This window comes from Geotrypetes seraphini, chromosome 1 (genome assembly GCF_902459505.1).
Source record: "Geotrypetes seraphini chromosome 1, aGeoSer1.1, whole genome shotgun sequence".
NCBI lineage: Eukaryota > Metazoa > Chordata > Amphibia > Gymnophiona > Dermophiidae > Geotrypetes > Geotrypetes seraphini.
In genome coordinates this window covers 449333104-449359406 of record NC_047084.1, presented here as the reverse complement: position 1 = coordinate 449359406, position 26303 = coordinate 449333104, and the positions used below count along the sequence as shown (strand labels likewise).

At 45.8% G+C, this 26303-nt stretch overlaps 1 protein-coding gene across 7 annotated transcripts in view; it reads left to right on the top strand.

Annotated features, from left to right (window-relative positions):
* SRPK3 (SRSF protein kinase 3) overlaps positions 1-26303 on the top strand; it is a 229943-nt gene that overhangs the window by 63459 nt on the left and 140181 nt on the right. For 5 of the 7 annotated variants that reach the window (XR_004537004.1, XM_033920848.1, XM_033920839.1 and 2 more), the window contains exon 6: positions 23234-23321. The exons of 1 other annotated variant lie outside the window; for it this stretch is intronic. Coding sequence is in view for 5 of the 6 variants with exons in the window: in XM_033920848.1 (XP_033776739.1) it covers positions 23234-23321 (88 nt within the window). In the remaining variant the exon portion in view is untranslated. The remainder of the gene's footprint in view (positions 1-23233; positions 23322-26303) is intronic. One more of the 7 variants, XM_033920880.1, reaches the window with a different exon arrangement.

Genomic DNA, 26303 nt, shown 5'->3' with positions numbered 1-26303 from the left:
GCGGCCCACGAGGGGGGCGAGATTTGCTCAAATGCAGTGCCTTTGACCTCTGGGGAGGATCTTCAAGTGCCTATTATACCCCGACTCCTGTGAAATTGGCATCAGGGGCCCTGGGGAGTGCACTGGCGGTGTTTTGGTGAACCTTAAGCATGGCTCCAGTGAAAAACCTCAAATCTTTCAAACATTCCAAATCTGAGGTGCAGAAGTTGGCTTCCACTGCAGAGGATGGTTCCCCCCAGAATTTGTGCACATGCTTTATCAGGTATCAAATACAAAAGATTCCTCAACAGGATACTCTCCTTTCAAGCTGGGCTCTGGAACAACACCTTAAGTAACCTAATTCTGAACTCACTAACATACCACTCTTACAGAAAATCACTAAAAACCCACCTATTTGACAAATTTATCTGACCTTTCAACTCTGCTCAACACCTTATCTTGCCCTCCAAGTTCCCTTTTCCTACCCTACGTCACCCCGTCAAATAACTGTCTATCTACCCCCTCCCAAATTTAATAGATGTTACCTCGCTGTTCTCCTTACAGCACCTCTTGTTGTTACACCATCTTGAACTAAAAAGATATGACGGGGTATAAATAAAGCTATTATTATTATTATTAATAAAATGTCCCTGCCTGTTTCACTTCTATCGCTTCTGTGCTGGTCACAGGGACCCCTGCTCCAAGGGACCAGGGTCTTTCTTCTTGTCTTTCTGTGAGTGTACCAGCCCACAGTTGTGCCAGACACTCTTTCCATTCCTCTGCTTTCATAAGGCAGCTCTGCAGCGGCCTCAGACATGGCGAATTTGGCAGATCTCCTGGAGCCGGGCTGGTGTGGAACCTATGATTTGGGGGAGGACCCCACTGTTCACAGGTTCTTCAAACCCGCACACCTTGTGGATTTAATCTCTGCAGGAATTAAAGCTACAGATGGAACAGTCAGTCTCTGTTGAATGTTCCCTTATGAGTGACCAGAGACCGCAATCTGCCTCTCTTCCTGATCATCCTGATGTCTGGATTCTTACAGATATCTGGGAGACTTCTGAGGGTCTCTTGAAATGTGCTCGAGCCCTGGCGTGGCTTTATCCCATGGCGGATGGCTTTAACAAGCGCTTTACTTCTCCCGAAGTTGGATTCTTCAGTGGCGCATATCGCCAAGCGCACATCTCTTCCTAGCAATTGGGAGGGGGGGTGGTCCTGAAAGATGTCTAGGACCAAGGCGTGGATTTTATCCATAAGCGTCAGTTTGTTTGATTCATTCGCGGATGGGGTCAAGGCAGAGACTGCCTCCTGTTTCGTGGCTCGGGCATGCCACTACATGAGAACATAAGAGTTGCCTCCGCCGGGTCAGACCAGAGGTCCATCGTGCCCAGCAGCCCGCACCCGCGGCGGCCCATCAGGTCCATGACCTGTTAAGTGTCCCCGTCTTTCCTGTACTTATCTCTGTCTATCTTTACCCCTCAATCCCCTTATCCTGTAGGTATTTATCCAAACCTTCTTTGAACCCCTGTAGCGTGCCCTGCCCTACCACAGCCTTGGGAGCGCGTTCCATGTGTCTACCACCCTCTGAGTAAAGAAGAACTTCCTAGCATCTGTTCTAAACCTGTCCCCTTTCAATTTCTCCGAGTGCCCCCTTGTATTTGTGGCTCCCCTCAGTCTGAAGAATCTGTCTCTGTCTACCTTCTCTATGTCTTTCAAGATTTTGAAGGTTTCTATCATGTGTCCGCTTTTCCAGGGAGAAAAGCCCCAGCTTATCTAACCTATCAGTGTATGAAAGGTTTTCCATACCTCATACCAATTTAGTTGCTCTTCTCTGGATTCCCTCAAGTATTGCCATGTCTTTCTTGAGGTACGGTGACCAGTACTGGACACAGTACTCCAGATGGGGGCGCACCATTGCACGATGCGCCTTGATCATGACACTGTGGTGCTTTGGGATTTGGATTTTCTCATCTCCAGCGTGGATTTCTAATATCCTGTATGACATCTTGAACATTTTTGCCAAGCTTGGCACCTATCCTGTTTCGGCTTGCAGGATGCTCTGGATCTGGCAATGGTCTGGTGATTCATCTTAAAAGGCTACTTTAAGCCAGTTGCCCTTCAAGGATCAGCTCCAGTTTAGTAAGGGTCTGGAAGTAGGTCTTGCCCTTCTGGGCATTCAAATTTTCATCCCATTTGGCATTATCTCCTGTACTCAGGCTCTTCCACGGGTCATCGTTCCTCATTGTCTGCCAGACTGCCCTTTGGTAGGTCTCGCTGTTGGCAGTCTGCGGTAAGTTGATCAGCTTCTACTGCCAAGAAACAGTTCTGATGCCAGGCCACTGTTACCCCCTCCGTTCATCGGGGGGGAGGAGTTTTCAGCCTTTTTGGCAGAATGGGATGCTATCACCTCAGACTGCTGGATTCTGGAGGTTCTCTGGGGTGGTTATAAGTTGGAGTTTCTCTGTCCTCTGATTGAGTATTTTCTAGATTCCCCTGCCAGCCGCCCCGAGAAGGTGGTTCGGGTGCAGGCCACAGTCCGTACTTTTGGATATTATGGCCAGAGAATCCATGCTGGAACAAGACTCGGGTTCTGGGAGATATTCGATATACTTCATTGTTCCAAAGAAACGATCCAACGATTGGAGACCAGTTCTGGACCTCGAGACGATCAATGCAGCCCTGAAAGTCCCTCGATTTCGCATGGAGATGGAACACTCGGTGATAGCATCGGTGGCACCGAGGGAGTTTCTAGCCTCCCTAGATCTGACTGAGGCGGATCTCCACATTCTATTTTCCCAGACCACCGGAAGTACCTGCAATTCCAGTTTGTGGCACTGCCCTTTAGGTTGGCGATGGGACCCCAGACCTTCACCAAAGTGATGTTGATGGCGACGGCCCATGTGTGCTTCATGGGTGTCCTGGTTCACCCGTATTTGGACAACTGGTCGATCAGAGTGCCCTCTCTGAAGGGCATCAGGCTGTCCATCAGGTGGTACCGTTGCTGCAACGTCCATGTTGGGTGATCAATTTCAGAGAGAGTCACCTTCAGCCCACCCAGGATTTCGAGTACCTGGGAGTTCGATTTCATATGGGTCAGAGCAAAGTGTCCTTGCCTGTGTCCTGTCAGGAGAGGCTACAGCAGGTTATCAGGGACCTTCTGGCCACTCTGGTCCCAACAGCTTGGCAGTATCTCCAGGTTCTTGATGGTGGCATTGATTGATGTGGTTTCTTGGGCCAGAGCCCACCTTCGTCCGCTGCAGGATGCCCTGCTTTCGCACTGGAATCCACAATGGGACCCATTACATGCACCCCTGCCCTGGATGATGGTGGCGCGCAACAGTCTAGTGTGGTAGTTGCTTCCTCTTTCATTGTTCCAGGGTCTTCAGCTCTGGGTCTCGGACTAGGTGATCTTTTTGACAGATGCGAGTCTCAAAGGATGGGGAGCAGTGTGCGTGTCTGTCCCTGTTTGGGGCCAGTGGGCACTCTCAGAGCACAAGTGGTCAATCAATTTCCTGGAACTGCGGGCAATTCATCTGGCCCTTCTCCTCTTCGAGAGTTGTCTTTGTCATCAAGCCGTCCATGTGTTCTCGGACAATGCCATGGTGATGGCTTTTGACAATCGTCAGGGGGGCATGAACAGTCCCTCTATGAACGTGGAGGCTCAGCTGTTCATTTGGTGGGTGGTGAGACACCTCATGGCGCTGTCTGTGGTGCACGTGACAGGAGTGGACAACGTCCAAGCAGACTTTCTCAGTCATCAGACACTGGACCCTAGAGAGTGGTTGCTCTCTTGAAGAGCATTCGTTTGTATAGTGGGTCATTGGGGGTGACCTACGTTCAATATCATGGTGACGGTGGCCAACACAAAAGCCAATCGTTTCTTCAGTTGTCAGTGAGAGCCAGAAGCAAAGGCCTGGATGCACTGGTTCAGCCCTGGCCCCAAGACGGTCGTCTTTGTCTTCCCTCTGTGGCCCATGATAGGGCGTCTAAGAATGTGCACAGCGGCCCACAAAGGTCCGGTGATTCTGGTGGCACCTGATTAGCCGAGACGGCCATGGCATGCTGACTTGGTTTGGCTCCAGTAGGTTCAGAGGCTCAAGCTCCCTTGTCATTCTCACCTTCTGATTACGATTCTCAGGGTCTGATTACGATGCAAGATCCGGACTGCTTTGATCTTACGGCATGGCTCTTGAGCGCGTGGCCTTGACTAGCCAGGACTATTCTTCAGTGGTGTCCACCATGTTGCTTCACAGTAAGCGGACATCCACAGTGGTGGCTTATGCGAAGGCTTGGAGGTGTTACCAGGCCTGGTTCGCCCTGAGGCTTGTGGACCCTTCTTTTCCATCAATTCCTCGGGTCCTGGAGTTTCTGTATGATGGCCTGAAGAAAGGTCTAGCAGTAGCTTTGTTCTGGGTACTGATTGCTGGACTTTTGGGTGCGGGCCCTCCTTCCCTAAGGGGCTCATTGGCAGTCCATCCAGATGTGGTTCATTTTCTGTGGGAAGTGTTGCAGCTCAGGCCTCCCTTGTGTTTTCCCTGTCCAACCTGGAACCTTAATCTGATTTTTCGCTCTCTTGCTCGCCTTTAGTATGTGCCTCTAGACAGGTGTCTCTGATAGATCTCATGTTCAAGACTGTCTTCCTGGTGGCTGTTTCTTCAGCCAGCAGGGTTTCGGAGCTGCAGGCCCTCTCCTGCAGGGTTCCTTAACTGCAGATTACGGATTCCGCGGTGATGCAGCTTTCTTCCGAAAGTGGTTTCCGCTTTCCATGTGAATCGGGAAGTTGGGCTTCCTGCTTTTGCTTCTGGTTCGAGGGAGCAGGACCCGGTGTTACGGTCCTTGGATGTGCGCAGAAGTTTATTGCGGTATCTGGAGGTCACCAATGAGTTTTGTCTCTCTAACCACCTGTTTGTGTTGTCAGGTCTTGCCCACAGAGGGAAACCAGATTCTATGGCTACCATTTCCAGGTGGATTTGCATGGCCATTTCCACAGCTTATGTGGTGGTGAGAAAGAGGCCCCTTCTCAGGATACAGGCTCCTTCAACCAGAGGGGTTTTCCTCCTCTTGGGCAGAGTCATCGGCTGTTTCTCAGGATGAGATTTGCAGGGCTGCTACCTGGTCCTCCTTGCATACAATCACCAAATTTTACAGGATCGATGTGGAGGCCAAGCAGGATGCTGCTTTTGGTGCAGTGGGCTCATCAGTCCCACCTTGAATTTTCAGAACTGCTCTGTTACATCCCACTGGTCCAGGAATAAAGTGGGATTATACAAGAACAAAAGATTAGGTTCTTACCTCTGCTAATCTTCTTCCTTGGAAATCCACACTTTAATCTGGGAACCCGCCCTATACTTGTTGATTTGCCGATTGTCTGCCTTTACAAATACTGGTAAGCTGTGTTTCTCTCCAGTTTTTATTAGAGTGCCATCAGAATAGGGTTAGCACTCGGTTTGGGGGGGTCACCAGTTGGTGCACCCTCTTCTGTCAGTTCATTTTGTTTCTACTTCTAGTGCTGTTATTGTCATTCAAGTTACTGATGTTTGTTATCCTGATTTGATTATGTTCCCTTGTTGCTTTTTGCATTTATAATTGTGAATATAATATACTACTGTCAGGGAGTGTCCCCGTACCCCCCCTCTCTCTCTCTCTTGTTCTTATCCTCTACAGATGTTCCTGGCTGCTTTCAGACTGACTTGTGAGCATGCTCAGAGAGGAGGTATGTGAGGGAGGGGGGAAAAAGCCTCTGAAGTTTTGAGGCTTCCTACAGACCCTGGCGGGTGGAGGGAAATAACCCACTTTTCCCGGAATAAAGTGTGGATTTACAAGAAAGAAGATTAGCAGCGGTAACAACCTAATCTTTCAATGGTGATCTCTAAGGGGATAGTTTCCAGAATACCTTTAGATTGATGATAGATTCTCCTAAACAAAAAAATCAGTGCAGTTTTTATTATTGAATACCATTTCTGCTTATTTAGTATTGCTTATTGTATTTACTTCATGTGCCAGAGAACAAATTAATATCAAATCTAATTGATTAACCAAATCTCAAATACCCAAGGCACGACTTAATAATTTTTCATGCCCTTACTGGCACAGCTGTGCGGGTGTTGGTTATTTTCACAAATTCAGAGCCTTTTATACAATTTTTGGTGCATACATCCAAAGGAGGCATAACACCTGATGAACATGTTGTGAAACGGTTGGGCAGCTGTTGGGCACAAAAGATAAGTGCCTTCCTTTCTTTAGCACCTTAAGCACTAAATGCAGTTTATATTTATTAAATGTTATCAAATTAAAAGGATTTGAACACATGTTACTTTACCAAGACCAATGATGAATTACCACCCCAGTAAGGGCATGAAAAATTACTAAGTAGTGCCTTGGGTATGTGAGGTCTAGTTAATCAATTAGATTTGATATTAATTTGTTCTCTGGCACATGCAATTATTGTTTGTTCGAACAAATTATTGTTTTCTTCTACAATAAGTGGATTTATTGTATTTACTGCCACTCACTACTGCCCAAAAAATTAATAAGGCAGTACCCGGGTTAAGAATGAGTTCTGTTTTTTTTTAAACCGTTCTTAAGTTGATTTTGTATGTTACTCAGATCCTGTACAGTACACAGTCTATAAAAACATTAAAGAACCAGTCCTCAAAATAAAGTTTAAATAGAAAAGATTGGAGGATTACACTTACCGTATATACTTTAATATAGGACAAGATTTTGGGGCCAAAAAAATCTCATCCTATATTTGGGTCATCACCTCTCCCCCTCCTGGACTTGATGTAGGCCTCTGGTAGGCCAGGACAGAAGGGATCCCTCCTGTCCATACTAACAATTTTTCAATTAATTACTCATTACATGGCAAATGAGGTTTAACATAGATAAGTGTAAGGTGATGCATGTCAGTAAGAAAAATCTTATTCACGAATACAGGATGTCTGGTGCGGTACTTGGTGAGACACCCCCCCCCAGGAAAGATACCTAGGAGTACTGGTTGACAAGTCGATGAAGCCGTCAGCACAATGTATGGCAGCGGAAAAAGGGCGAACAGAATGCTAGGAATGATTAAGAAGGGGATCACGAGCAAATTGGAGAAGGTTATCATGCCGCTGTACCAGGCCATGGTACGCCACACCTGGAATATTGCATCCAGCACTGGTCACCGTACATGAAGAAGGACATGGTACTACTCGAAAGGGTCCAGAGAAGAGTGACTAAAATGGTTAAAGGGCTGGAGGAGCTGCCCTACAGTGAGAGATTAGAGAAACTGGGCCTCTTCTCCCTTGAAAAGAGGAGACTGAGAGGGGACATGATAGACACATTCAAAATACTGAAGGGAATAGACTTAGTTGATAGAGACAGGTTGTTCACCTTCTCTAAGGTAGAGAGAACAAGAGGGCACTCTCTAAAGTTAAAAGGGGATAGATTCCATACAAACGTAAGGAAGTTCTTCTTCACAAGAGAGTGGTAGAAAACTGGAATGCTCTTCCGGAGGCTGTTATAGGAGAAAACATCCTCCAAGAATTCAAGATAAAGTTAGATAAGTTCCTGCTGAACCAGAAAGTACGCAGGTAAAGCTATGCTCGGTTAGGGCACTGATCTTTAAATCAAGGGCCACCGCATGTGCGGACTGCTGGGCACGATGGACCACTGGTCTGACCCAGCAGGGCAAATTCTTTTGTTCAGACCTAAGCCTAAATCCTCTTCCTTTAAATCTTTCAAGCCCTCTTCTTCATATCAGAGGCGCTATACACCAAAGTCTACTCATCTTTCCAGGCCGCAGCAGAAGAAACAGCATCAACAGCATCCTCAAAAGCCTCAGACCTCTGCTGCTCCCAAGTCGAATCAGCCTTTTTGACCTACTACTCGAGAGCATAATTTCAATCAAAGTAACTCTGCCTCTCCCTCTTCCCATTGGAGGTCATCTAACACATTACCATCATTATCCCAGGAAAAACAGGCAGCGCATTCTCACTGATGGGTGATGTCACCACGGAGCCCCGGTACGGACACTTCAAGAGCTTGAAAAAAGCATTTGACGCCCACGCATGCGCGAGTGACTTCCCGCCCAAAGGAGGTGCGCGGTCCCTAATTTCCTAGTTTCCGTGGAGCTAAGAAGTCGCGTTTCAACAGCTGTTGAAAATTTTTTCTTTTTTTGCCTTCCCGCTTTCGCGTTTTACTGATTCTTTGTCAGTTTCTTCTTTTTCTTTTATAAGTTCATTCTATGTAAAAAAAAAAAATACATTAAACTTTATTTTTTCTATCGTCGGTTAGGCCTTGTAAGGCCTTATGAATTGCCATTTGTTTTCCTCTCCTCTGCATGGCTCTTGTCTCGGGCTGGTTTTTTCTGCCGAGTCTTCTTCCATGCGGTTATTTTGTGGTGGAACTTGTCTTCACCGACATCCTCCTGTTATTTTAGCAATTTCAGGTCCCCGGCCTTGCTGGTTTTTTCTTCCCTTGCTCTTTTCCTCTTCAGCGCATTTTCATGTGTTTTCTCCAGAAGTCATTTCCCGTTGACGCCGTCAAGAATCCGGCACCACTCGACATCAGTGATACGGTACCCAGCGTCCTTCCGGCACCGATTCTCCAGTCCGCACCGTCTGTGATGCTTCTTCTTTTGTTAAGTTGGTCATTGTAGCAGTGAGTCAAGTCCTGCCAACCTTTTTCCATCCACTTCGATGTTGATGATTGTCTTGATATGGGCATATTCTTCTTGGAAGCGTGGAGCGACACCGATGATACTGATCTTGAGACAAGGGTACCGATGTTCTTTTCTTTTCTTCTCTCCTCTTCTGGAGCCACATCTTTGGTACCGGTCATAGACCAAGGGTAGCGGTGTTCTTTTCTTTCTGCTCCGGAGCGACACTGATGGTACCGGTCGCGGACCATGGGTACTGGTGTTCTTTCTTTCTCCTCTGGGAGCGGCACCGATGGTACAGGTCGTGGACCTTGGGTGCCGGTGCTTTTTTCTTTCTATCCTGGACCGACACCATGGGTACCGATCATGGATCAATGGTACTGGTATGTTTTTCTGTCTCCTTGACAATGACACCGTCGGTACCGGTATTGGACCAATGGTACCGGTGTTTTTTTCTTATTCCTTGGCAATGACACCATGAGTACCAATCATGGACACATGGTGCCAGTGTTCTTTTTTTCTCTACTGCTGCTGACACCGTTGGTATCATGACGCCATAGGTACTGGTCATAGACCAGTGGTACCGGTGTCCTTTCTTATCTGCTCCAGTGGTGCTGTGTGCCTTAGTACAGGCTTTACTCATCTCAGGAGTGTTGATCCTTGGTACCAGCGTTGTATCCATCGGTACGGGTTCTCCCTTTTTTAACAGTGTTTTCTATCATGCCCACGATTTTGGTCCTCATCGGCATGTTTTCACTGCTCCTGAGAGTGATGTCGACGGTTTGCATTGGTGTCTTTTCTGCCTTCATGTACTTCTACGAGCCTGGCGCTGAGTTCTATCCATGTGGAGGCTTTCTTCACTTAATCTTTTCACTCTGCTCTTAGACTCTGTTTCTGTTGAGTCTATGGGGGATCTTAAGCAGCACTTCCTGTTTTTTCTACTGCTACTTCTCCTTGAAGGGTTTTCTTCAATTACTGGAGTTAAAGAATCTCTTCCCTTCTTTCTCTTCATTATCAAAGACACTGGATGACTGTTTTTTCTGGATCTCAGACCTCATGGTTCTGCTTCCTGATTTTCCGGACAGCTGCTTTCGAGCTGTGTTTCTCAACCATTCTGCTTACCAGTTTGGAGGTTTTTTTCTCCATGATTATTCAGAGGATGTTGCTTGTGCTGGCCACATCTATTCGATTACAAGGCTTTCTTCTTTTTCCATTTTTTTTTTTTTTAACCTCCGGTTTTTTACCCGGTTGGTTTTTTCTCTGAGAGATGGTTCAGACGTTTTTTCTCACCCATCTCATTTTCTTTAGCTTTTCATTTTTTGTACCCATATTAATGGCTGTGTTTCTTTGGGGTACTTCTTGACTTCCCTCTGCTGAGAGTGTTTATTTTTTTTCAGATTGTTTTCAATCTTACCCATGTTGTTTCTTCTGACCAACAGGCATTCTCCTGGTTCTGTCCTGCTAAGAGTCAGACTACATTTTTGTACTCCTCAGTGGTCTTTTGTTTTTCTGTGGTACTAGCCGAGGGCTTGTCTCTCCACGCATGTGTATCTTTGATCTCCTCTAGTCTCTACGGAGGTCCCTTTTTTTCATTGTTACCTTCTTGCATGGTCTTCAGGCTTGTTGCATCTATTTTCTGCCTGGGGGATTCCTATAGGCATTCTTCAGCCTCAGGGTCTTTTGACTGTCAGACATCGGATTTTTCCTCATTTTTCTGCAGAAATTTTAGGCCTTCATGATTTTCATCATCTACTCTGTCCTCAAGTCCTCCTTCCTTGCACAGCCAATTCCGGGGTTTTACTCTATACGTAATTGAGTAAGAAGTCTAGGGCTCTCTCCAGTTATCTCAGGAGGCCCTGTTTTTGTGACCTTGGAGGCAATTGGCCATCTGCTCTTGCTGCTATTCATGAAAAGCTGAATTTCGTAGCAGCCATTTTCAGCAGGATTCTTTCCTCCTTTTACTCCAGGTTTTTTCTTCCTCTGATAACGGTTATTTTTTCTCCTGGATTGGGCAAGCATATTTTTCTATGCATTCCCTTCGCTTCTTCTCCTGTTCACCTTTTTTCATCAAGCTCTCGAGTGCTATTGATGCATGGTGACCCAGTCAAAATTAGTTCTCCCTTCTTCATCCACTCAAATTTTAGGGAGCCCTCTCTTTTCATTCTGCTCGGTTCACTTCGACTCAGGAATCTTTGATGTCTTCCAATCTTCATTGGTTTCTTTTCTTTGGGCTGCGTCCGTTTCATTACACCTTTCTCAGCCCGTTTGTTGACTTCTGCCAGGACTGCAACCACTTGCCCTTGTTGTTATCATACATGGTTTCATTTTCTTTCCTGGTGTCTTTTTCTCTGCCTGTTTCCACCTTCCTACCGGTGGTATTTTTTCCTTCTTGCTTCTAGTCTTTTCAGTGCTATTGCATTTTTTTCCCTTGATCTGTTGAGGAGCAACATCTTTCTGTCTTCTCCTCTGGTTCACAGGATCATGACAGAGGTTTTTCTTGTGTGTTTCCACATCTCATCCCTTCTTCTGTCCTCTGGACTATTCTTGGTTGTGCTGCTACCATTTGTAACCCTGGCATCAGTTCCACTTGAGTTGTTTTTCTGGACAATAGTTTTTCCTTGTGTCTCTCACCTCTTCCAGGGTGATCGGTGAGTTTCATGCCCTGCTAGCAGCTTCATCCTTATCAGTTTTTCAACAACTCAGTGTGATTCTGTGTTCATGTCTACAGTATCTTCTACTGTTTTCTTTTCGCTCAGTCAGTTCTTCTGTCTGTGTTTTCCGCACCTTGTTTTTTCCTACGAGTTCGCCTAGCTTTCTATGTTTGGTCCTATAAGCGGTTTTTTTTCTCCTCCTCCTTACTCAGGTCGGAGCCGCAGTGATTTTATCCCAACTTTTTCTTTTGATTCAACTCAGTTTGGACATCCTATATTCATGGGAACGATTTTCACTTGGCTGATTGCCTCCCTCTCGTTCTCCTTTACTTAGACTGGCCTGGCATGGGGATATCGTGTTCCATTCCTTAAGTTTGAGTTCTGGCAGTTTTTGTTGTTTTCCTTATAGTTACATTAATGAGGAACTCTGTATAGCTTGCCACCTGGTCCTCAGTTCATTTCTTCACTTCTCACTATTGTCTGGTTTTTTTCCTCCAGACGGGATGGGCACTTCGGCCATTCTGTTTTCAATTGTATTTTCTTTGGCCAACTCTCTCACCATCCCATCTCTTTTAGCTTGGAGGTCACCCATCAGTGAGAATATGCTGCTTGCTTGTCCTGGGATAAAGCACAGTTACTTACCGTAACAGGTGTTATCCAGGGACAGCAGGCAGATATTCTCTCAACCCACCCACCTCCCCGGGTTGGCTTCTTAGCTGGCTTATCTTAACTGAGGGACCGTGCGCCTCCGTCGGGTGGGAAGGTATTTGCGCATACGTGGTGCGGGCGTTGAGAGCTTTTTTTCAAGCTCTTGAAGTGTCCGTACCGGGGCTTCATGGCGACGTCACCCATCAGTGAGAATATCTGCCTGCTGTCCCTGGATATCACCTGTTACGGTAAGTAGCTGCCAATAAAGCACAGTTAATCACCTCCGATCTCTGGGTTATCAATATAATTTGAGAAGGATAGTCTTCGTGTCCTTGATATTCCTTCAGATCATCCTCCAAGAGAGCATCCTTCCAACCCTCTGCAGTCCTCTTTTCTTCTCCAGGAAGTCAAATCTCTGCTCATTCTCAATGCAATCAAGACCAGCAGAACGTGGGGTTTTATTCTCATCCTGAAGAAGATGGGAGGTTTTCGCTTGATATTGGACCTCAGAGCTCTCAACAAATTTCTTGTCAAGGAAAAATTTTCGGTGCTGTCTCTAGCATCCCTGTACTCTCTACTGGATCACAACGATTGGTTATGCTCTCTGATCCTCAAGGAAGCTTACACTCACATTCCCATTCAACCAGCCTCTCCCAAGTTTCTCAGATTTCTGTCTCGCATCATCTCCCAGAGTTTTCACCAAGTACCTGGTTGTGGTGGCAGCAGCCTTGCGAACTCACGGTTTGCAAGTGTTTCCCTATCTAGACGATTGACTCATCAAAGATCCTTATAGCAGACTATATTGTTCCTGCAAAATTTGGGATTCAAAATCAACTTCCCCAAATCTCAAATGCAGCTTTCTCCGACTCTACTGTTCAACTCAGGGCGTTCCTTCCTCAACAATGGCGAGATGCTTTGATACAACTTTGCCATCAAGTATCCCTCCTTCCATCACTCTCAGCGAGGCACATGATGGTTCTCCTAGGTCACACGGTCTCTACCGTTTGGTCGCTGGATTCTCAGTGGTCGCAGGTGATCCGCTTTCCCAGCATGTTACAGTAACATCTTCTCTATGACAATCTCTTCCGTGGTGGATGCTCTCTTCCAAACTTTCCAGAGGTTTACTGTTTCAAACACCCCCTCACCAGAAGAATCTCATGACAAATTTGTCAACCTATGTTTGGGGAGCTCACCAGGATGGTCTCCGTACTCAAGGTCATTGGTCTTCTACAGATTGTCGCCCTCATATAACTGTTGAAACTCAGAGCGATTTTCAATGCTCTCAAGGCTTTTTAGCATCTTCTTCAAGATCAGGTCATTCTCATTCATACAGACAATCAAGTAGCGATGTACTACTTGAATAAGCAGAGAGGAACATGGTCTCTTCTCCTTACATAGAAACATAGAAACATAGAAATAGACGGCAGATAAGGGCCCACGGCCCATCTAGTCTGCCCACCCTAATGTCCCTCCCCTACCTTTGCCCTGTGAATAGATCCCATGTGCCGATCCCATTTGGCCTTAAAATCAGGCACGCTGCTGGCCTCAATCACCTGTAGTGGAAGACTATTCCAGCGATCAACCACTCTTTCAGTGAAAAAGAATTTCCTGGTGTCACCTCGTAGTTTCCCGCCCCTGATTTTCGACGGATGCCCTCTTGTTGTTGTGGGACCCTTGAAAAAGAAGATATCTTCCTCCGCCTCGATGCGGCCCGTAAGATACTATGCCAGGAAGCTCAAATGATTTGGGATTGGGCAATTCTTCACAACATATTTCTGAAGGCTGTTTACATTCAGGGAGAGAAAAATTCACTGGCGGACAAACTAAGCCGCATCCTGCAACCTCACGAATGGACCCTGAACTCAGCAGCTCTCTGTCAAATTTTTTCTCAATGGGGAACCCCTCAGGTAGACCTTTTTTGCATCTCCCCACAACAACAAACTGCCCCAGTTCAAACAAGAATCTGCCATCATGATTCTGATAGCTCCTCAGTGGCTCAGATAACCATGGTTCTCCCTTCTACTTCAACTCAGCAGCAGGGAGCCACTTCTGCCAAATTTTCCTTCCCTTCTTACTCAGTCAAGGTTTTCTTCTTCTTTACACCTGACAGCTCGATGTATCTCGGGCTGATATCACCTGACCTTCAGTTTTCTCAGCCTGTCAGGGGCATCTTGAATGCTTCCAGAAAACCAGCCACAAGACAATGTTATACTCAAAAATGGGACTCTGTTTTCTGCTAGGTGCAATCTTCATCATCAAGAGCCACAATCCACCTCCTTATCTTAGATTCTGGATTATCTTTTCCATTTATCCCAGTCTGGCCTCAAATCCACCTCTATTAGAGTCCATCTTAGTGCAATTTCTGCTTTTCGTCAACCATTAGATGGAAAACCTCTCTCTGCTCATCCTGTTTCCAAATTTATGAAAGAACTATTCAGTGTTAAACCACCTCTCAAACCACCTTCAGTCGTTTGGGATCTTAATGTTGTACTTGCTAAACTGATGAAGCCTCCATTTGAACCAGTGTCTAAGGCTCATCTTAAATACCTCACTTGGAAAGTAGTTTTCCTCATTTCTCTAATGTCTGCTCGCAGAGTCAGCAAGCTTCAGGCCTTGATAGCAGATCCACCATTTACAGTGCTCCATCATGATAAGGTTGTACTCCGCACCAGTGTTCCCGCTAAGCTGCGTTGGCCTGCGCTCGCGCACAAAATATTACATCGCAGCGCAAAGTTTCTCTTCACAGCGCACACACGCGTCGGTAAGGTAAGGGGACGCATTGGGGGGATTGCACTTCCCCACAATTGCCATGCTTCGGTTCCTCTTCTTCCTTCCTTCCTCCCCCCCCCCCCCCCGCGGGACCCTGCGGCACCATCAACTCTTACTCCCTCTAATGTCGGCCCTGCAGCTCCAGACTTCCTCGCACCTTCTCCCCTCCCCCTTTGGATCGCTATTATTTTAAATGTTATAGCCGCGGAGCTGTATCCATCAGTGGAGATGTCTAACCTCGGCCTGCCCCGGAACTCTTACTGCAACAGTGACTTCCTGTTCCTGCCTAGACGGGCGGCTGCTGCAGTAAGAGTTCCGGGGCAGGCCGAGGTTAGACATCTCCACTGATGGATACAGCTCCGCGGCTATAACATTTAAAATAATAGCGATCCAAAGGGGGAGGGGAGAAGGTGCGAGGAAGTCTGGAGCTGCAGGGCCGACATTAGAGGGAGTAAGAGTTGATGGTGCCGCAGGGTCCCGCGGGGGGGGGGGGAGGAAGGAAGGAAGAAGAGGAACCGAAGCATGGCAATTGTGGGGAAGTGCAGAGCTGCAGGGAAGAGTGTTGCGGTACCCAGCTGGAGGGAGAAGGAAGATGAGGGAGGGAATTAAAGGAGATGCCAGGGCTTGGAGCGTAGGAGGAAGGTATGCCAGTCTAAGGGAAAAGGAAGGGGGAGATGTGAGAGCATGGAGGGGGAGCGAAAGATGGAAGAAAAGGAAAGGAGAGAGATGCCAGAGAATCAGGGAAGGGGAGATACCAGACTATGAGGAGAGGTGTGGGAGAGGGAAGGCGAGGAGAGAGATGCCAGACCAATGGGGTGAAAGGAGAGATGGAAGGGGGAGGCATACAGTTTCTGGAAGGGGCATAGAAGGAGAGAAGATGCCATATAGGGGAAGAGAGACGGCAGACAGTGGATGGAAGGAAGAGAGTTACAAGAAGATGAGGAAAGGAGAAACCACAGAAGACAAAGGTAGAAAAAAATTTCTATTTATTTATTGCTTTAGGAGACATGTGTCACTGTTTCTGTGAAGCATTGTATGCAGAGTCCAGCTTCTTGCTGGTTCAATTTAACCTTTGTCTATGTATTTTTATTTTATCCCCCCTTTTACAAAACTGTGAAGCGTTTTTAGCACCAGCCTTGGTGGTAGCAGCTCTGATGCTCAGAATTTTATGAGCATCAGAGCTGTTACCTCCGTAGCTAAAATCCACACTACAGTTTTGTAAAAGAGGGAGGGGTTAGTTTGTGATTACATATTCCTTACTAGGCGAAGGTGTTTTCTGTGTTCTGTGTGTTCGAAAGACATGGTTTTCTGTTAGGATTGACGGTGTAGGATTGATCTGTGCTGGTCTGGCTTGTTTAGTTTTACAATGGGTGTATTGATGTACTGCTCACTGCAATATGTAAGATGCTGCCTTTTCCTAGGTACTCATGTGTGACGTGTGGTTTGTTACTAAAAATCATGTTTTTCTTACAGATGGGGGGGGGTGCCAAAAAATGATGGGCCCCGGATGTTACATATGCTAGGTACGCCACTGTATGTAAAGATACCAGAAAGCTGGCGTAGCAAAAACTTCTAAGTTTTGAGTATTTAACCCTCCCACAATCTCACGGGCACTCGTTTCAAGTTTATTGAGATTTTGATTTAAACGCAATATCAAATATTTTCAATGCGTATAACAAAAATAAATTTGGGGAAATAAATAAAACCATTTGAACCAGTGTTCCCGCTAAGCTGCGCTGGCGTGCGCTGGCGCACAAAATATTACATCGCAGCGCACACGTTTCTCGTCACAGCGCACGATCGGAAGAGGCGTACGGCAGATGGCAGGGCGGCGAGAGGAGAATCGGGCGAGTTGGCTCATAACTTGCTGGCGCCCGATATTTTTGGCTCACGGTGAAAAAAGTTTGCTCACAACACCCGCCCGCTTAGAGGGAACACTGCTCCGCACCCATCCAAAGCTCTTACCCAAAGTTGTTACTGAGCTTCAACTCAATCAATCAATTGTTCTTCCGGTATTTTTCCCAATCCTCATTCTCATACTAGAGAAACAGCTCTTCACACTCTAGACTGCAAATGAGCATTGGCCTACTATTTGCAAAGGACTAAGTCGCATAGAGCCTCGCCACAACTTTTTGTTTCCTTTGATCCAAATAAGTTGGGGCATCCTGTTTCCAAGAGGACAATTTCCAACTGGTTGGCTGCTTGCATCTCGTTTTGTTATTCTTAGGCTGGGCTGCAACTGGAGGGTCGTGTCACAGCCCACAAAGTTCGATCCATGGCAGCTTCAGTAGCTCTCCTATAGTACTCCTATAGATGAAATATATAGAGCTGCTACTTGGTCTTTGGTTCACACTTTTACTCCTCATTATTATCTGGAATCCTATTTCAGATGAGATGGACATTTCGGCCAAGCAATATTACAAAATTTATTTTCCTAATAACCAACTCTCCCACTGTCCCATTTTCTGGTTAACTTGGAGGTTACCCACATGTGAGAATATGCTGCCTGCTTGTCCTGGGATAAAGTACAGTTACTTACTGTAACAGGTGTTAATCCAGGGACAGCAGGCAGATATTCTCACAACCCACCCATCCACCTCCCCTGGTTGGCTTCTTAGCTGGCTATCTGAACTGAGGAGCTGCGTGCTTACGTCGGGCGGGAAAGCACTCATTCATGTGCGGTGCGGTCAGTCGTGACCTTTCTAAAGTTCTTAAAGTGCAAAAGCGCTTTAGCAGGTGTCTGTAACAGGGCTGCATGGATGACGTTCCCTACTTGTGAGAATATCTGCCTACTGTCCCTGGATAAACACCTATTACGGTAAGTAGCTATGCTTTCTATTCCCTCCTCACCTCGGCATCTTTTTCCATCCTATGTCCCAAGTTCATGCTCCCCGCCATCACTCCATTCTGTGTCCCATGTTCATGCTCCATCCCTTCTTTCTTCCTTCCTTTGTCTGAAATTTGTAGCCCCTCCCTTCCTTCTGTGTCCCAATGTGACCCTGATTCTCCCTTCCTATTCCAATGCAGTCCTTCTCCTCTTCTCTCCCAACGTTCCTCTTGTCGTCGTCCTCCATTCCATGTCCCAAATTCTTGCCTCTGGCATTTATCTTCTCTTGCCGGCTCTCTCCTCCCAGCTGCACTTCTGCTGTCAAAGCCGCAAGTGGCGGCTCCAGCATGTGGTCCCCTGGTCTTGCAAAGCCATGATTGGCGGCTTGTGCATGTTGCCCGCTGACTCGTTAGCGTTCCCTAGAGATGTCAGATCACGCCTTTGCAAGACCAGGGGACCACGTGCTGGAGGCACTGCTTGTGACTTTGAGAACAGAAGTGCGGCTGGAAGGAGGGAGCCGACAAGAGGAGGTAAACGCGGGAGGTACAAATTTGGGACGTGGAATGGAGGGGCATGTTGGAACATGGAAGGAAGAGGAAGTACACTGGTTCATAAGTACGAGTTTGATGTAAAGTTAAAGTCCCGCCTGTCCTCTCCCGTATCCTGCCTGACCCCACAAGGAATCCCCTCTGTCCCCGCCTGACTCCCCTTCCCACCATAAAAGTTACCTGTCACCATAAAAAGCAGCAATAACTTCTGACAGTTGTTGTTTTTTTTTTTTTTAAGTCTTAGTTTATTTAAACCAGCAATAAAATACAATATAAACAACAGTGAACAGAAATAAGAGATGCATACATAACCAGAAAGAATGAGAATAGATGTTAGGTCATGTGACTATAGGGTTGACCATTTCTTGTTAAAAGAAATGAGAGTTGGATTTTTTGGCAATATAAAACTCATATCTGTAGAGCACCATCTGGCATAGGTAACTTGTGAGAGGTCCACAAATGGTTTTTAATGCAGCAATGAGTAAAGAATCACACAATACAGCATCAAAATCATTTAAAGCAGGACGATGATTGCATAAGAAAAATGTGCCAAACTGAACTGGAAACCCCAAAACAACTCAGCAAGTACTTCATTTTGTACTAAACACAATTGGTGAGCTTAGCCCCCCTCAAAATGAACATCTCCCTTGCTGTAGCTGGTGAGACATTTTGTTTTTCCATCATCTTGGTCTCAGTTTCTGCTTTTGTCTATTTTTTTACAAATTCTCTTTCCATGCCTTGGGAATCCTCGGTTCCAAGTTTTTCATGTTTTATTAAGTTTAAGTTCAAGTTTATTCAGTTTTTGATGAATCGCCTATTATTAATTCTAGGCGATGTACATGTTACAATTTTAATATAAGAAACTTACAAGATAATTCAAAAATACAAGATACAAATGATACATACATGAGTTTAGGGAGAGAGGGGAAAAAGTTACAATAATAGGCAGTGTTCCCTCTAAGCGGGCGGGTGTTGTGAGCAAACTTTTTTCACCGTGAGCCAAAAATATCGGGCGCCAGCAAGTTATGAGCCAACTCGCCCGATTCTCCTCTCGCCGCCCTGCCATCTGCCGTACGCCTCTTCCGATTGTGCGCTGTGACGAGAAACGTGTGCGCTGCGATGTAATATTTTGTGCGCCAGCGCAGCTTAGCGGGAACACTGGTTCAAATGGTTTTATTTATTTCCCCAAATTTATTTTTGTTATACGCATTGAAAATATTTGATATTGCGTTTAAATCAAAATCTCAATAAACTTGAAACGAGTGCCCGTGAGATTGTGGGAGGGTTAAATACTCAAAACTTAGAAGTTTTTGCTACGCCAGCTTTCTGGTATCTTTACATACAGTGGCGTACCTAGCATATGTAACATCCGGGGCCCATCATTTTTTGGCACCCCCCCCCCATCTGTAAGAAAAACATGATTTTTAGTAACAAACCACACGTCACACATGAGTACCTAGGAAAAGGCAGCATCTTACATATTGCAGTGAGCAGTACATCAATACACCCATTGTAAAACTAAACAAGCCAGACCAGCACAGATCAATCCTACACCGTCAATCCTAACAGAAAACACACAGAACACAGAAAACACCTTCGCCTAGTAAGGAATATGTAATCACAAACTAACCCCTCCCTCTTTTACAAAACTGTAGTGTGGATTTTAGCTACGGAGGTAACAGCTCTGATGCTCATAAAATTCTGAGCATCAGAGCTGCTACCACCAAGGCTGGTGCTAAAAACGCTTCACAGTTTTGTAAAAGGGGGGATAAAATAAAAATACATAGACAAAGGTTAAATTGAACCAGCAAGAAGCTGGACTCTGCATACAATGCTTCACAGAAACAGTGACACATGTCTCCTAAAGCAATAAATAAATAGAAATTTTTTTCTACCTTTGTCTTCTGTGGTTTCTCCTTTCCTCATCTTCTTGTAACTCTCTTCCTTCCATCCACTGTCTGCCGTCTCTCTTCCCCTATATGGCATCTTCTCTCCTTCTATGCCCCTTCCAGAAACTGTATGCCTCCCCCTTCCATCTCTCCTTTCACCCCATTGGTCTGGCATCTCTCTCCTCGCCTTCCCTCTCCCACACCTCTCCTCATAGTCTGGTATCTCCCCTTCCCTGATTCTCTGGCATCTCTCTCCTTTCCTTTTCTTCCATCTTTCGCTCCCCCTCCATGCTCTCACATCTCCCCCTTCCTTTTCCCTTAGACTGGCATACCTTCCTCCTACGCTCCAAGCCCTGGCATCTCCTTTAATTCCCTCCCTCATCTTCCTTCTCCCTCCAGCTGGGTACCGCAACACTCTTCCCTGCAGCTCTGCACTTCCCCACAATTGCCATGCTTCGGTTCCTCTTCTTCCTTCCTTCCTCCCCCCCCCCCCCCCCCGCGGGACCCTGCGGCACCATCACCTCTTACTCCCTCTAATGTCGGCCCTGCAGCTCCAGACTTCCTCGCACCTTCTCCCCTCCCCCTTTGGATCGCTATTATTTTAAATGTTATAGCCGCAGAGCTGTATCCATCAGTGGAGATGTCTAACCTCGGCCTGCCCCGGAACTCTTACTGCAACAGTGACTTCCTGTTCCTGCCTAGACGGGCGGCTGCTGCAGTAAGAGTTCCGGGGCAGGCCGAGGTTAGACATCTCCACTGATGGATACAGCTCCGCGGCTATAACATTTAAAATAATAGCGATCCAAAGGGGGAGGGGAGAAGGTGCGAGGAAGTCTGGAGCTGCAGGGCCGACATTAGAGGGAATAAGAGTTGATGGTGCCGCAGGGTCCCGCGGGGGGGGGGGGGGGAGGAAGGAAGGAAGAAGAGGAACCGAAGCATGGCAATTGTGGGGAAGTGCAGAGCTGCAGGAGCTGTTATAGCCGCGGAGCTGTATCCATCAGTGGAGATGTCTAACCTCGGCCTGCCCCGGAACTCTTACTGCAGCAGCCGCCCGTCTAGGCAGGAACAGGAAGTCACTGTTGCAGTAAGAGTTCCGGGGCAGGCCGAGGTTAGACATCTCCACTGATGGATACAGCTCCGCGGCTATAACATTTAAAATAATAGCGATCCAAAGGGGGAGGGGAGAAGGTGCGAGGAAGTCTGGAGCTGCAGGGCCGACATTAGAGGGAGTAAGAGTTGATGGTGCCGCAGGGTCCCGCGGGGGGGGGGGAGGAAGGAAGGAAGAAGAGGAACCGAAGCATGGCAATTGTGGGGAAGTGCAATCCCCCCAATGCGTCCCCTTACCTTACCTCCCCTTACCTTTGCGACGCGTGTGTGCGCTGTGAAGAGAAACTTGTGCGCTGCGATGTAATATTTTGTGCGCGAGCGCAGGCCAGCGCAGCTTAGCGGGAACTTTGATAATAGGGTATTGTTAAAAAAAAGGAAAGAACAATAGGGAGGGTATTTATAAAACCAGAGCACAATGTAAAAAAGAATTAAAAAAGCTGTGTTAAAAATCATAGGCATCTTTAAATAAATAAGTCTTTAAAAGTGATTTGAATTTAACAGAATCAGGTTCAGATCTAATATACTGTGGTAACATATTCCACCATTGAGGGCCCATAACTGTAAAAATATCTAGTCTTCTGGTTCCAATAACCTTTAAAGATGGTACTGAAAGGAGACTCTGTTCCGATGATCTTAACGAGCGTTTTGGCTTGTATGGAATTAATAACTTAGATATGAACTGCGGTTCATTAAAAGCTAATGTTTTAAAAATAAGAAACATTATTTTAAACATGATCCTATGCCCAATGGGTAACCAGTGTGCATCCTTCAAAAGAGGTGAGACATGGTCATACTTTTTTGCATTATAAACTAATTTTACGGCAATGTTCTGAATAATCTGAATAATCTGAAAAATTTGATTAAACGCTTATATAATTTCTAAGCGATTTACATTAAAAATAATATTTACAAATCCCCACGGGAGTCCCATAGGCCTCGGGGGGATCCCCATGGGAGTTCCACAATCCCCATTTCTGTGCAGACCTCTAGTTCAGGGGTGCCCAAATGGTTGATTGCGATCGACCAGTAGATCGCAAAGGCAACGCAAGTCGATCACGTTGCCTTTGCGATCTTGTTCTTCCTGCCTCCCCGAGCCAGGCCAGGCGCGTACAAGTGCCAGACTCACAAGCCTTCACTTCCGACATCAATTCTGATGTCGGAGAGGACGTTCTGGGCTTTGGGGGGAGGGGCAGGGAGAGAAAGAGAGAATCGGGGAAGTGGAGAAATCGGCACGATGGCTTGGAGGGGGCAGGGGGAGAGAGAAAGAATGACAGAAATAAGAGGGGGGCAGGGGGAGAGAGAAAGAGAGAGACAGAAGAAAGGGGGAGGGGCAGAAAGAAACAAATATTGGATTTACAGTCAGAAAAGGAAGTGCAACCAGAGACTCATGAAATCACCAGACAAAAAGGTAGGAAAAATTATTTTATTTTCAGTTTAGTGATCAAAATGTGTCCGGTTTGATAATTTATATCTGCTGCCTATATTTTGCACTATGACCCCCTTTCTACTAAACTGCAATAGTGGTTTTTAGCAAAGGGAGCCTATGAGCGTCGTGAGCAGCGCAGAACATTCAGCGCTGCTCCCTTGTCTCGCGGTTTAGTAAAAGGGGAGGGGGTATATTTGCCTATTTTTGTATAGTTGTTACTGAGGTGACATTGCATATTTTAAAGTCATCTGCCTTGACCTCTGACTAAATACAAATGATGATTAAAATTTTCTCTGCATACAGTGTGCTTTGTGGTTTTTTTTTTAAATTTTATTTTGACTTGGTCAATTTTAAAAGTAGCACGCAAGCCAAAAAAGTTTGGGCACCCCTGCTCTAGTTCGATGCCTACCTGTATTTACTTATTTCAATTCTGAATTCAAGAAAGTGTGAGACAGGCATGTGGAATCTCTTAGGAAGAGGAGGAGATAGTGAATACTGTGGATGGGCAGACTGGATGGGCCATTTGGCCTTTATCTGCCATCATATTTCTATGTAAACCTGTGTGTGTAACATGACTAGTGCCAGTGGTAATTGCTGCCCAGTTTATACACACATGTGATGGCTATACAGAATGGCCTGCTTTTGTCCTAAAGAAAACTGCATTCTCACTGGCTATTTTTAATTCAGTACCAAGTTGTAGTTTACTGATGGTACTCTTGGTCCTTTTCCTTACTGTTTTCTTCTATAGGTACGGGACAGCGACCCCAGTGATCCCAAACGGGAAACCATTGTGCAACTAATAGATGACTTCAAAATTTCCGGGGTGAATGGTGTTCATATCTTTTCTGTGTCATATTTAGAACAGTCAAAGTGTAATTAGAGATTGTGAAAGAAGGGATATAAATCTCACTTAATTTTTATTTATGAACAGCAGACTTCATTTTAACTTTTTTTTTTTTTTTTGTGTACTTGGCAATTAACAGAGATAGGAGATGGATAGGGAAACCCAGTATGTTTAGGGATGGAGTTGGAGACAAGAAATTTGTTTCATCTTTTTAACAGAAGCCACCTGAGTTGGTTATTTAATAAGGAATATAGGAACAGATAAAATACTATTCTAGTGCAAAAGGCCTATGAGCCTTGAAGCACTGGGTTATTCACCTCTAATTGTGAGTTGTGCATCATGCAAATCTTTTTGCTGCTCCTCAGTTTTATCTTCTACTTGTGAGTTGAAAGTGTCTGTTTGATCTGCTCTGATCTTGGTTTATTATTTTCAGGAATTTATTCTGAATTTATTAAAAAATTTATAACCCGCATAATCCTACAATTCTAAGCAGTTAACAACATAACATAATAAAAATTTGAGACTTTTCGGTGCTCCAGAAGTCTCCAGCTTTACTGGGACAGCTCTGCCTGAGAGAAAATACAGACTCTACTGACAGAAGTCTGTAGCTGTGAGGGCAACCCTGATTTATGCCAGATTTACACTGGCTGGCTGGCTGAGGAGCATCCATGTTCCATGTGTGGCAGGGCACATGGGGGTGTGGAGTGAGACCCATGGTGCAAAAATCATTTTCAGAGCTTTTGGCTAGCTCCACAGCAAAGCACAGGTGTGCAGGCGCCTTGGAGGAGACAGAATACCTGCAGATGTCTTCTTGAACATACTGTTCAGGGCGTTACCCCTGATTTCACTGGTTTTATGTGTGATGCCTGTTGGGCTTATCAGGGTCACCTCTCGCTTGGACTATTGTGTCAGATGAGCTGATGGGTCTTTTTGACTCCCTCATCCAGAGACTGGCCACTGTTCTGCCATCTCATCCTCATCCCATTGGAGTTCGTCTGACTTATTATCAGCATCGTTGGACCCACCGACAGCTGGGTCTTAGAGGTCATAAAAGAAGGCTATATTCTTCATCTTCACAAAATGCCTCCACACAGGCTTCCAAGAAAGTATACTTTCAACTCTCTGCAGACCTCCCTTCCGCAAGAACTCTTGGCCCTTCTATAGCTGAATGCCATTGAACCTCCTCAACAGAGGATCCGGGGGTTCATTTCCAAGTATTTCCTCATACCAAAGAAGACTGGAGGACAGCCCTCTACCTCTGAGCCTTCAATAAGTACTGTATATATTCAAATATAAGTCGATCCGAATATAAGTCGAGACTCCCCCCTTTTTCCCCCCCAAAAAGGAAGAAAAAATGGTTAATCTAATCTAAACCTTAAGTTTATATACTGCATCCTCTTCATAATTATAGAGCTCGGCATGGTTTACAAGAGCTTAATATAAGGAAGGAACAACTTAGTGAGGTTGGAGGATGAGTAGGAGGGAAGAGAGCATTACACTTTTGTGAATAGTCTAGTTTTCAGATGGTTGACTCGAATATAAGTCGGGTGGCTTGGGGAGCCACTTGCCTGTCACTGGACGCTGGAGGAGAACTTTGACGCCGCCCCGTGTAGCCCGCAGTAGCAGCAGAGCCCGCAGTTGTATCGGGCAGGCATTTTGGAAGACGGATCCCTGACGTCATTGGGTCTGTCCTCCCTGCCTTTGATTTGCCTTTAAATTTCAGTCTGCTGCCGCGGAGAGATTGGGAGCCACTTGCCTGTCACTGTGGACGCTGGAGGAGAACTTTGACGACGCCCTGTGTAGCCCGCAGCTGTATCGGGCAGGTATTTTGGAAGACGGACCCCTGATGTCATTGGGTCCGTCCTCCCTGCCTTTGATTTGCCTTTAAATTTCATCCTGCTGCCGCGGTTGCAGCCGCAGGGCATGGCCGAAGGGGCATGCCCTAAGAGGCAGGTCACGCCCCTTGGGAGCCCCTTGGAGCAACGTGGAGCTGAGGAGCGGGAGTTCAGGTCGTATAACTTTAACTTTGATACTATGGGTAAAAGAAAGTTAAGCCAAAGAGCTCAACACCTGCTGTTTCTGGTCCTATGGACAGACATTTGACATTTCCTATAGAAACCCCAGCACAAACTTTACTTGATTCAAACTCTCCCATATCCGGAGCATCGTTGAGTCCCCTCGAAAGGACACCCCCTCTTCATCCAATATCTGGTGTTAGTGGGAATATAACTCCCACTATTTCTACTGGTTTTGTGGTACCATCTACTCAGATAAATAAATTGGCTTTCACTGGAATACCTAAACCACTTGATTTTACAGGTGTAGTAGAGGAGCAACCACAAGCAGCAGAAAAACAAGATATTACCCTTAAAGATTTGAGTTGAAGGGTTTCTCAGAGAATCAATGAAACAAACGTTTGAGAATGTTGATTCTAATTTAAGCTGTTTGGAAAAAAGATTAGGAATGGTTGAAACTGAAAGTAATACATTGCAAGCTGTCTCAGTATCTGTGGTTAATGATTCTACGCTGTTACATTCCAAAATGGAAATGCTGGAAAATACGCACAGGGGGAGGAATCTCCGCTTGGTTAATTTCCCAGTAACTCATTTGTTATCTCCAGAAATATTGTTAAGGAAATATTTCAAAGAAATACTGGGATTACCCAATGTGGAAAACTTCCCAATAATTAATTGTTACCATATTCCCCAAAAGAAAAAGAAAACCGACCATGAGGTGGACCACCTGGTAACAGATGAAATAAATCTGACAGAGTTTTTGGAAGACACTCAAGATGTTATCCAGAGTAGGTCCACCATGGTAATAACATGTATGAGTGAGACAGATAAAATGTTGATAATGAAACTTTACTTTAAAAATAGGCTGACCAAATTTTGTAGGGATTTGGTTAGTATTTTTCCTGATGTCTCAAGAGCTACGCAATTAAGAAGAAAATAATTTTTGAAATTAAGAACAA